Source organism: Jaculus jaculus, chromosome 1 (genome assembly GCF_020740685.1).
Source record: "Jaculus jaculus isolate mJacJac1 chromosome 1, mJacJac1.mat.Y.cur, whole genome shotgun sequence".
NCBI classification, from domain to species: Eukaryota; Metazoa; Chordata; class Mammalia; order Rodentia; family Dipodidae; genus Jaculus; species Jaculus jaculus.
The window spans coordinates 82,894,560-82,907,360 of NC_059102.1; the positions used below are offsets into that span (position 1 = coordinate 82,894,560).

Consider the following 12,801-nt stretch of genomic DNA (forward strand, 5'->3'; position numbering starts at 1 on the left):
CTTGACATTGTAGTATGTGTTGAATGGGATTTGTCAGACATCCATTTATAAAATAGTAAACACAGTAACCCAAACACAGAATCCTTAGCACTACCTAATACAAAAAACAAATAGCTCAAATATTTTACTGGTAAATTGATTCCACTTAAATGATTTGCAATTTATTTAATTAGAACCCTACTGAGTTCTTTGGATACTATTATGCGTGTCTCTGCTGTTATCTTTGACACTGGTTGCATGATTTTTCTTCCTCATAATCCAGGTACTGGTTTGACTACCAGAAATTATTTCCTTCACTGTGCAAACTGCTAAAAGTATCATCAATGTTCTGTCTTCAAATACAGATCAACTATAAAAACCTTGTGTAGCGAGTACAAAGCAGAAAAAGAAAATAGGCACTCAAGCAAGCTGTCTCCCATCCCTACAGAGTCATCCAGCAGAATGAAAACATTCCAGTCTCAAAGGCTGCTACAAGGAATGAGACATCCTTTTAGCAAATACTCCACCTTTGAGCTGGGTGTGGTGGTGCCCATCTGTAACTTCAGTAGTTGGAAGGTGGAGGCAGGAGAACCAGGAATTGAAAGCTAGTCTCTATTGTATTATGAGTTCAACACTGGCCAAGACAACATGAGATGCTGTCTCAAATAACCCACCTCAACTTTTTCCTTTCTTTTAAATACTAGTGATTTGGCAAACTATTGAAGAAGTTTTTTTAATGTATTTTTTTAAATTTTATTTATTTATTTATTTGAGAGCCATAGACACAGAGAGAAAGACAGATCGAGGGAGAGAGAGAGAATGGGTGCGCCAGGGCTTCCAGCCTCTGCAAGCGAACTCCAGACGCATGCGCCCCCTTGTGCATTTGGCTAACGTGGGACCTGGGGAACCGAGCCTTGAACCGGGGTCCTTAGGCTTCACAGGCAAGCGCTTAACTGCTAAGCCATCTCTCCAGCCCTTGAAGAAGTTTTTAATGGTCCAGTTTATTTCTTTCACTGCATCAGATGAAGGGTTTTACCAAAAACTGGAGAAAATAGATGACCAGTTGAGGAAAGGGCTATATCAATTACCTTGGTCAAAGCACTCATTTATAGATGGAAAAACTTTAGATGGAGAAACTACTATAACTTTCTCACATTTCATAATCAGTTAGTGATGGCATCAAGACTAGTTTGCTAAACATGTACCAGTAGCTAGATAAATACCATTTCCTCCACATTGTGCTGCCCTACAACTATTTTTTAAATCACTTTTACTTCTCAGCACTTGGGAAGTGGGAGACAGGAGGATCATGAGTTCTAAATCATCCTTGACTACACATTGAGTTCAAGGCAAATCTTGGCTACATAAGACCCTGAATCAAAAGAAAGAAAGTTGGACACGGTGGCTCACTCTTGTAATCGCATCACTTGGTTTACCAAGGAAGATCACTGTGAATTTGGAGCCAGCTTGGGCTACAGTGTTAGCTCCAGGTTAGCTTGGGCTAGAGTGAGATCTTGCCTCCAAAAAGTCAAAAAGAGAGTGTGAAAGATATATATACAGAGAGAGAATAAAACAAATAAATCACATTTCCCTTTAATCCTCATGTATCCACTTAACAGCTCTAGACTGAATCAGCATCATCGCCTTCATTGTTCAGGTTTTGCTGTCAAAGGTAATTGTGGAGTTGCCTTTTAAGATGCAGCTCCAGGTATGAAGGACTCCTCGGAGCCAGCCTGCAGGACAGGTCCGTGTCCATGCTCAGTCTTCGCTGTGCACTGGCACTCTTCCACCTGCATCACCACTTTGACCACAGGGGCCAGACTAGTGCAGTTCAGCCTCAGGCGCATGCTGGTGAACTTGGTGGGCAAGCAGTGGGAGCAGAAGGTGTCCGGAAGTGGTGGAGCTCCAGGAAAATGAATGGACCCGCATTTCCCAAAGCAAAGGCGGTTCTGGACAACTATTTTCTCACAGTCATCGTGGGTGATAGTCTACAAGACAAACACATTTCCATTACATCACCCAGAGGCATTTCCTAACACCCAATGTGCAGAAGGGTGATCTAGAATAAAATGCCCAAAGCACTTCAGTTTAGGATATGTTTTATGATGCTGGAATAATGAGTTCTATGAGGGACAAGGCCACCTCAACTAAACTTTATCAAGGAAATTTAAACCAACCTCTAGAAAACTCTGGAATTAACCTAAAAATAACTTACACTATAAATGTCACACTTCAAGAAATTTTGTCTGGTTGTGTGTAAGCAACCTGGGAAATTCAAGTGGTATTCTTTTTTATTTATTTACTTATTTATTTATTTATTTATTTATTTATTTGAGAGCGACAAACACAGAGAGAAAGACAGATAGAGGGAGAGAGAGAGAATGGGAGTGCCAGGGCTTACAGCCTCTGCAAACGAACTCCAGATGCATGCACCCCCTTGTGCATCTGGCTAATGTGGGACCTGGGGAACCGAGCCTCGAACTGGGGTCCTTAGGCTTCACAGGCAAGCGCTTAACCGCTAAGCCATCTCTCCAGCCCTCAAGTGGTATTCTTTTTTTTTTTTTTAATTTTTATTTATTTATTTATTTGAGAGCGACAGACACAGAGAGAAAGACAGATAGAGGAAGAGAGAGAGAATGGGCGCGCCAGGGCTTCCAGCCTCTGCAAACGAACTCCAGACGCGTGCGCCCCCTTGTGCATCTGGCTAATGTGGGACCTGGGGAACCAAGCCTCGAACCGGGGTCCTTAGGCTTCACAGGCAAGCGCTTAACTGCTAAGCCATCTCTCCAGCCCCTCAAGTGGTATTCTTATTGAAGTACTGTGTCTTGCCTTCCTACTCCTATTATGCATAGTAGCTTCAGTGTTTGTCTATATTATATCTCCATTGCCTCTCCCAGAGCCCTGTCCACTTAGTTTTACATGCCTTTCAAGACACCTGAGTCAAACACCTTTACTTTACTTTACTTTAATTAGCAATAGAACTAAAAATAAGAATTTCAAAGGAAATTTGATTACTTGATTCTTAGGAACAATTTTCTAACTACACATGGGCCAACAAAACACACTATTACTTGATGATTGACTTTGTCATTGCCACACAACTGCCTTGCACAGCCTTGCCTTATAATTCTGCCTGTTTAATTGGGTAGTGTTACTGGACTGTAAAATTTTACTCTACCCTGTATTGCTTTTGGTTCAATGTCTTCAAGATGCATTTTCTCTACCTTAATTTAACATTTGGAATATGGGGGTTGCCAGAAATAGAGAAAGTAGATTAGCAGAATGTTCTTTCATCTTTATAGTATAGAATTAGTCATGGCAATTCTAAATCAGCTGATATAAATCAGCAGGTAGAATAAAGGAAGAGATGTTATTTCATATCAGGATTATGTTTGAAAAGCTTATGAGAAAGTAGGCTAAACTAAATTATCCTTTCCTTTCCTAATACAAAGAAAGGGAAGTGAGAATCGCAACCTTGAGGTAATGGTGTAGCTTTTCAAACATTGACTAGCTTTAACAACAATTAAAGAGGCTTTCCTACACTTACAGTAGTAAGGTATAAGCGCCAGAAAAGGATGAAGAACCTCTGGGGAGGCATCCAGTACATCCCAACTTATCTCCAAGCCGACTTTACCCACTCTTCTCCATCTTTGCAGGGTACGAGGGAAACTGCAAGGAAGTTCAGGTGATTGTTCCAGATTCTCAGCTCCAAACTGAGAGTGTTGGCCTATACCTCTGGTTCGATCACAACCAGTAAAAATAATGCATGCAACAATGCTCTATGTTCTCAGTGCGATGCTTGCTGACATTAGCCAGGCTATTCATGTAGCATTTCCAGTGTGCCAACAAACAATGGTGAGGTTGGAAGGAAATGTAGGGGATATGATAGGACTCTGCAAAATCCGACAATGAGTGTTCAAGGACCAGATCTGCAATTAAGCAAGACTCATGCTCCCAATGCTCTCTTCCCTCTCCCTTCATTTGCATTGGCTGCTGGCCACTCCTACAAACCCACATCTTCCCTCCCGTGAGGACACGTACCTGGCTGAAGGGTACTGTCCTGCAGGTCTCTCGATGCACTTCATGGCTTTTGATGGGCAAGATGACACCCTGAGAAGCAGGCCCCTTTCTGAGCATGAAGCGGTGCCAGAACTTCTTAGCTTCGTCCCGAAGAGGAGATCGCTCCCCTTTTCCCTCATCAATGGACTGAGTGAGGGCCTGGTTCCAGGATGGAAAGTGCTCACTTTCCACATCCCTTGTGGGATAAACTTCCCTCTCTGGCTTCTGCCAGAATCTACCAAGGCTGGACAGCATCTTGTCTCTTTGCCTCTGGCCTTCCCTGGCCAAGCTGGTGCCTACCAAGTGTGGTACTGCCACAAACAGATCTGGCTTATCCTCAGTCTCCTCATGGTTGCCAGCAGAGATCTCTCTTCGATTCCTTTCTAGAAGCACAAAGGAAAAAGAATTATGACTCTTATGGCCATCCAGGGACTGGCCTGTCCTCCCAAGAGGCAGGAGTACAAGCAGCTGGAGGAGGAGAAGATGCATGTTGGCAGAGGCTGAGCCTCACAGATCTCAGACCCACTGATGGTCCAACCCAAAGGGGAGGCTCGCTCTTCAGGCCTGAGGACAGAACAACCTCTATATAGCTGCTACCTGCCCTGTGGGATGGAAGGCAGGTGGTCAGCAGCCCAGCAGAGTGCACACATTGAATGTTTGCTCCCATTATCTAGTGCTAATGGTGTGCTGCCTTCACTTTGGCTTTGTGTATTTTAGAAGGCCTCAGTGAAAGCCTGGGACCCAGGGGGTCATTATCCGAGGGCTTAGCTGTTGTCTGAGACTTACAGAGCTTTGCTGGCAAAAACAACTCATTCTTTGCAAGAATCTCCCCACTGTTAATAGATAAAGAAATAGCTAACATTTGCTCTGTATCTGTGATGTGTTAGGGTAGAACACACATGGCATGTGCTCATGAGAGAAGCATATCAGAAAACTTAGACTTGAATCACAATGGTAAGAAAAGAAAGGGAAAGACAGAAGGATGTTAACGTTGTTAAGCAAGAGACTTATTTCGTCTTAGTCACATGTGGATTGAGGCTGTTGAGAGTAACAGAGTTAAGTGGATACATTTCCCTTATCCATGCACGGAGACTCACAATTCTTAAGGTAATCCTCTCACATTAAGAAACAAATACTTGGTGCCAAGTTTCACAACTGGCCAGTCCTCAGTAAATTTCCAGTTATTCACTAATTTCTCCACAGTCTCACAAGTAAGTAACATTGGCTGACAGCTCATCACCCTTCAGTGAAGAAAGGTAAATGGTCTCCTTCAAGCAAGCTTATCATTTACTTTTCTTCCTGTATCAATAGCAAGCTAGACTTGGGAATATGGGCTCTAAGGACCAGGCTTAGTAGTGTTCAGATGGAGCCTGGCTGGTCATTTCCGTGCCTTACTGCATCTATATATTTTCTCGTATTGCCACAGTAATTGGTAGGCAGATTAAATAAAGATTGAAATTTTAAAAAGCCTTCAGGGCTCAAAGAAGAAGAATGGCTAAATGATTACCTGAAATCAGCCACAGGTATGAGAGACATAAAAATGAAATTGAAGCTTCAGTGCTCATTTCAGCAACACACATACTAAAATTGGAATGATACAGAGAAGATTGTCATAACCCCTGCACCAGGATGACACACAAATTTGTAAAGTGTTCCATATTTTTAATGTATTATTATGTCAAAAAAAATCCCTGACTTGTTAATGAAGTATTTGGACTTTCTGAGTTGAAACTTTGGAATTTGATCATTTTAACCCCAAATAGCATTCCAACTGTTTTCCCATTGGGAAATGACATAGTATTTGCTTAAATTTCTTCCCTTCTAATTTAGTCACTACATTTCTTTAAATAACATAATTTATCCTGGTACCTACCCTCCTTTGCTCAATATGCATTAAACTTTCTTCCCACAAAGGGATCCACTAGAATCTTTTCTAGGCATTTGTATTCTTGATAGTCATTAGTGGTTTCTATGATGTAGCTCTCAAGTAAGTTAGTTTACCTACAGTTAGGAACTGTTTTTATATTTCACAGAATCCTGTGAAAAGAGATATAGTTTACTTGTACCAAATATCATGGAACTTTTTCTTCTAATAATCAAAAGGGCTGATCTGTACCAAACAAATGCTAATACTTGCATGCAATTTCTTCTAAATCATCTTTTGAGAATGTTGTCTGATATTTGAATTTTTTAGTTTCTTTAGCCATCCAATTTTTTTTTTTTTTTTTTTTAAATTTAATTTATTAGTTTTCTTTTCAGTAAATACAGGCAGTTTGGTACCATTATTTAGGCTCATCTGTGATCTACCCCCTCCCATTAGACCCTCCTTATTATTGAAAATGGGTCGTGCATTGTGGAGTTAGCCCCCAGTTATTAGTATGATAAATGTCTCTGAAAATCATGACCCAACATGTAACTCTGACATTCTTTCCGCCCCCTCTTCCGCAAGATTTCCCTGAGCCATGTTGGGTTCATTTTTGGTCTGCTTCAGTGCTGAGGTGTTGGGGGCCTCTGAGGCTCTGGCTCTCTGATTTGGTAGGAGTTGATTTTTCTCTGAATTGATCTCCTTCCCCTTTGTGCTGGTATCCAGTTCACAGGAAAACATCACCCTTGCTTATTTCGCCAGTTGTCCTTAGTTTCAGTTGGGCCCCTTCTGAGGTATGTTGGGGCAGCTCTCTTCTTAGGATCTGCATCTATCTGGAAAAGAGAAGCAGATTCTCCAACGGAGAGTGAGTTAGCACCCAGAAAATTGAGATAACACTTACTTTTTTGATAGACAGTTTGATAGGTGTAGGCCCTCTTATACCCCATGATTGATGGTAGCTTGATATTGTAGAGTGGGCTTGTGTTTGGGTATGGTTCTGACTTGTTTCCCAGCTCCAGCTAAGGGTCTAGTACCACTGAGTGGATCAGTTAGCCAAATCAAGAGCAATTGATTCCTCACCATGGCTGTGTACCACTATTGCACTTGTATGGGTATCACATCCAGTTAATTGTTGCTACTTAGGTTAAACAATGTGTTGCTTGGACAGATCTTGGTCACTTCCCCCAGTCGCCTATGTAGCACCTTCTGGCACTAGACATGCTGACTGTCTGGGGACTGACTCTCTCCTGGCTTCCAGCCATGTCATTCCATTTTACGTGTCAGCTGCGTATGGAGTCTTCAGCAATAGGGTCTTACCACTGGCCTTTGGTGGGTCATCAATTACTCTGACAGAAGTCTGTCATTGTTTTGGGAAACCTTGTAGGTTTCTTTGATCAAAAGCTCATTGTGGATTGTAGGCCCAAGCTGGAAGTGGGGGTTACAGGTCAGTGTGCACTAAGAAATTGAGGAAAAAGATAACTAATATACAAGAGTTAGAGAGAAGAGAGATAGAGGGGAGAGGGGGAGAGGGAGGGAGGGAAGATGTAGGAGATTTAGGTCAGTCTTGATCCTACCCTCTCCAGTGTCTTGTGATTCAGGTGTTTCCTGTAAGGGACTAGTGAAGGTTCAGTCATTTGGTCTGTCTTTTAGGAAGTAGAATTTTATGGTACCATTGCCGTTTGGGTCCGGATTACTGTTTTCCACCCTTTGATTCCCTCCCCGCCCTCCCATCCATCTTATTGTCTAGTCCATGAGGTACTTGCTGGGTGTGTAAGGCATCTTGGGCAAATTCAGGTTAGGTGTTGCAGATGAGTGAGACTATGTGTCGATTTTTTTTCTGTGATTGGGTAAGTTCGCTGAGAATGATCTGTTCCAGGTTCAACCATTTTTCCTCAAATTTCTTTATGTCGTTTTTTCTTACTGCTGTATAGAATTCCATTGTGTAGATATACCACATCTTTGTTATCCATTCTTCTAATGATGGACATCTGGGTTGATTCCAGCTTTTAGTTATTACGAATTGAGCTGCTACAAACATGGTTGAGCAAATCTCTCTTAGCCATCCAATTTAATGTGCTTTCCAGAGCCAGCCACTAGATCCTTTGGGAATAAATATAGTGAGAAAGTCAACTTTGATGCATTTTCTGATTCCTTTTAAATTTTATTTTTCAGTGACTAAGAGTATATTGTTATAAACCACACAGCAGTTAGCATCTCCCCATACTTAAAATTAACCCAAAGCTCCCATCTGGGGTCTCAGGTTGTGTGGCAGTCAAATTATTGGCCATAGGATGCAGTTGAAACAGTTTCTGTTGAACTGAAATTCCTAGAAGACTTTCTTTGTAGATCACATAATATGTTAGATACTGGAAGATGGCTAAAATCAATTACAGTTTGTTCTCTGCCCTCAAGAAGGTTAGATAGTCTAGTGATATTATAGGTCTTCTAACTTTACTATGTGTAGGAATGTTATCCTACATTTTAAACTAAATCTGTTTTTAAGTTGAGTTATAAATTCCCCTTCTTCTGGGTTCAAAGTTTAGTGCTTATAAATGCCATTTAAACATCACTCCTGGGGCCGGACATGGTGGTGCTCGCCTTTAATCCCAGCACTAGGGAGGCTGAGGTAGGAGGATCACTGTGAGTTGGAGGCCAGCCTGAGAGTACCTAGTGAATTCCAGGTCAGCCTGGGCTACAGTGAGAGCCTACCTTGTACAAACAAACAAAAAAATCACTCCCAGGGAATTTCCTTTTGTTGTTTGGTCCATTCCTGTTGATTATATATACAAATATCCTGAAGGGCAGAAAGAAGCCTTCTGTGACGAGAGCTGGAATGGAAGTCTGTCTTCAGCCACCCCCCTCTTTTTTTTTAAGTTAGTTTTGCACTCAGTGAATACAGTCCACTTGGTACCATTGTTAGTCTCATCCCTGTCCTCCCCCTCCACAAGGACCCTCCTTGTTGGGGTATATGGGTCATGCATTGTGGGGTTAGCCCTCAGTTATAGGTAGGAGGAAATGTCTCTGTGTATCATGACCCAACATGTGGCTCTGACATTCTTTCCGCCCCCTCTTCCACATATTTCCCTGAGCCATGTTGGGTTAATTTCAGTGATGAGGTCTTGGAGCCTCTGTGTCTCTGGATATCTGATTTGGTAGGAGTTGATTGTTCTCTGTGTCAATTTCCTTCACTCTTGTTCCAGCCCCTCTCTTATAACTAAGGCCAATGATACCTTTATCACTACTTATTCTCTCATTGATTTTAAAGCCACCCACATGACATAGTCTAAACTTGAGAATGTAAATAAACATTTCACAGCTTTTAGAGAAGCAGTGTGGACTCTGCTGGCTGTCACTTAACACAGGCATCTAATTGCCTCCCCATTTGGATGAAGCAAATGGAAGTGGATGTAGAGGAAAGTGCCACACCCAGCAGGAAGCTTCTGGGAAGAGAAAGCACCACAAACTGTCCTGTACTCTGAGCCAAATGCCACTTTGCTGAGCTGAGGGGACCCAAGAGGCTAGCTAAGTCCACTCCCTGAACCAACCCTATGCCTGTGTGAGAGCTAAAGAAGCAAACCTCAGACTTCACTCACTCCAACAGACAACTCTTGTGGGGTATGCTCTAACTATCTGATTTCAAGTTGACCTGATTTTAAGGGTCCTATAGTACCTCTAGTATCCCTGTAGGACTTCATGAAGCTATCAAAGTAAAATAAGTTTCCTTATGCAAATGCTACTTTTATAATATGGAGCCATGAAACAGAGCCATGAAACTCAACCACTGAAGGACAATGATGACTTCTTTAGAGGGATTGCCTATGACAGAAATCCATATTCTCTGTCTTTGTAGTCTCCCAAGGAAACTGGAAAGGTGTCTATGCACCCTCAGATTACACAGCAGCTAAGACTTTCCTACAAAACCCAGTCTCACATCAGTGAAGGTATGAGAGGTATCATTGAGGGAGGAGATGGGCATGAGACCAAAACAAAACAACTGAGAGATGGAAAAAGGAATTCAGGTTGATGGATTTGTGGGATAAATCTATTAGCAAGTACATACCATCCCCTCATAATTACCTTCCTTCAAAATATAGGATAACAATAGTATCATGGGAATTCAGATGATACAAAAGAAGGAAGAATCTGTTTTCTTATTTTTCAAAGGATAACAATAACAGTAGAGTAAGTGAATCTTGGAGAGATGGCTTAGTGGTTAAGGTGCTTGTCTGCAAAAGCCAAAAGACCCAGGGTTGATTCCCCAGAACCCACATAAGCCAGATATATGAGATGGTGCATGCATCTAGAGTCCATTTGCAGTGGCTAGAGGCCACAGTATGACCATTCTTTCCTTCCCTCCCTCCCTCCCTCCCTCCCTCCCTCCCTCCCTCCCTCCCTCCCTCCCTCCCTTCCTCTCTCTCTCTCTTGAAAATAAATAAGTAAAAATAAAAATAAATTTAAAAAAAAGTAGAGTAAGTGGTTTCTCTCTCTGATCAGTAAAACTTTTCTCAGTACTTTAGCCACTAACTTAAAAAACAGTACTCTTCCTATGCTCACTCCATGGCTCTTTTTATGGAACATACACATTATGAACCACCTCATCCCCCAGTGCTGTTCCACCTACTAGACTCATTTACTTATTCACTCATTTATTCATACGTATATATGTGAGGGCCAGTACTGTGCCAGTTTCTAGGGAATAATGATGAGGATAGCCTTGCTGATGACTAGTGCATTTTGCCATCTATAGCAAGAAAAAGTTAGGCAGGCACCATTCCCATACTAATCAGAACATTTAAGTAGATATAAATGCCAAAGTCATATGGAATGGTCACTGTGTTTCTGTTCATTTTAGTCAGTTAATATTTGTGGAGCACAAGGAAGCACCACAGACATTGTACAACACATTTCTTTTACTAGGAGCAGGTAACAAATATACCAGATTCAAATAATACAAAAACAATGTACAATGAAGTATAAGACTTTCTCTGAGCCCTTTCCCCCTCCTAGATTGCCTGTCCAATATAGAGGCAACCCTTGTCATTTTTTTTTCAATCAGTCTTTTAGGGATACCGAGGTGGCTTAGTGGTTAAGACACTTGCCTGTGAAGCCTAAGGGCCCATGTTGGCCTCTCCAGATCACACATTAGCCAGACACACAAAGGTGATGCAAGCACAAGGTCATGCATGACCACTAGGTGGTGCAAGCATCTGGAGTGTGATTGCAGGGCCTGAGGCCCTGTCATGTCAATTCTCTCTCTCTGTCTTTCTCTAAATAAATAAATCAGCTTTAAAAATATTTTATTTATATTTATTTGCAAGCATATAGACAGAGAGAGAGAAAGAAAGAGAGAGAGGAGACAGAGAGAGAATGGGAGAATGGGCACTCCAGGGCCTCTAGCCACTGCAAATGAACTCCAGATACATGCGCCCCTTTGTGCATCTGGCTTTATGTGGGTACTGGGGAACTAAACCTGGGTCCTTAGGCTTAGCAGGCAAGCACCTTAACCATTAAGCCATCTCTCCAGCCCAATGAATCAGTCTTTTAAACTATCACTTGAGGAAAGCAAGATGTGCAGCCAATAGAACATGCTGAATTTTAAACAGTGTAAACAACCTAGAACTCCTTCCTTTCCCCTTTTAGGAGCTGATGTCTAAATTTGATTATTCTATTTGTGGTTTTAGCGATTTCGCACTGTCTGTCCAAATCATCCTCACATCACAGAGAAGTGTTTTGGGTTGGATGGTTTGTTCATTTTTGCAGTAGAGTATGTCTATTACTGTGCAAGAGTAATGTGTCTAATCACCTGCTTACCACAAAGGGCTCCAACAAATCTGAGAGGATAGTCAAGGTGGGGTGACCTTTGCCAGGTGTTCCTCCCTTCCCATCAGCCCATTCAGTCCCACTACCTACACCTCCGCTTAAGCCAGACCACAGAGGCTACACTTATACCATGGCCTTGTTTCTTCATCCCTAAATTTTTCCATATTGTTTTCTGTTCTGCAGAAAGCTACTAGTTTAGTCATTCTCAATAGTCAAGTTGTTTGGATCTAGAGTTGCCTAGAAGATGAATCTTTTGAGCAAGTCTGTGAGAGAGTTTCTAAGTTAGATTATTTGACATTGGAAGACCCACCTGAACTATAGGTGACACCATTCCATGGTCTGGTGTCCCAGAATGAATAAAAAGGAAAAGTAGAGGTGAGTATCAACATCCAGCTTTCTCTGATACCCAACTATAGACTCAAAGTGACCACCCACCTCCTTCCATCATGCTTTCCTCATCATGATGGACTGTGTCTTCTGGAGCCCTCAGTCAAAATAAGCCCTACCCTCCCTTACATTACTTCTTGTTAGGTATTTGGTCACAGCAATGGGAAAGGTATCATACAGCAGCTCTTCAAGCTGGGTAATGTAAATGGTAGTAACTGTGGACTTGAGGCTGAAAATGCTAGCTCTGACTACTGGATCTGCCTCATGGCTTGTAACTATATGCTCTCAGCCACTTACTGTATGTCCCTAGATACTGCCAAGAACAATACTGCTTGTCCTGTTTCTTTACCCTCAAACCTACTGTCATTCTGGATGACTTCATTTTCCACAGAAACGAGTCTGACCATGTTATAGATAATATTCTATTACCATTGCATGGATGTTCCATTCAGGCAGAATGTCCGTCTGAAATTTGATGATCTCTACTCCAAGAAGTTCTGACCCTTGTCATCCTGATGCCCCTCTGAGCCTCAGCTTTCACATTACACACACTCATATCAGTCTCTAGCATTTCAGTTCTCACAGTCAGTAGCTCCTACATGTGTTCTCTACTTCACCCCATCACAGTAGTACCGCACTTGTAACTAAATGTTCGCATGAACATTTGTTTGACATCAGTGTTTGGACTAGAG

General features: G+C 42.0%; 1 protein-coding gene and 1 non-coding gene across 7 annotated transcripts in view; one reads left to right on the forward strand and one right to left on the reverse strand.

Annotated features, from left to right (window-relative positions):
- Nucleotides 1–1,273: 1,273 nt before the first annotated feature.
- Frem1 (FRAS1 related extracellular matrix 1) overlaps nt 1,274–12,801 on the reverse strand; it is a 181,176-nt gene continuing 169,648 nt past the window's right edge. For 3 of the 6 annotated variants that reach the window (XM_045154003.1, XM_045154014.1, XM_045154000.1), the window contains 2 exons: nt 4,021–4,421; nt 1,277–1,967 (listed from right to left, as the gene is read on the reverse strand). In XM_045154003.1, coding sequence (XP_045009938.1) covers nt 1,671–1,967; nt 4,021–4,421 — 698 coding nt within the window. In that variant the 3' untranslated portion in view covers nt 1,277–1,670. Of the gene's footprint in view, nt 1,968–4,020; nt 4,422–12,801 lie in introns of all 6 variants that reach the window. The other 3 variants (XM_045154080.1, XM_045154072.1, XM_045154007.1) reach the window with 2 other exon arrangements.
- On the forward strand, nt 5,596–5,702 carry LOC123458224. The gene has a single exon (XR_006635521.1). It is a non-coding gene; the product is annotated as a U6 spliceosomal RNA (small nuclear RNA).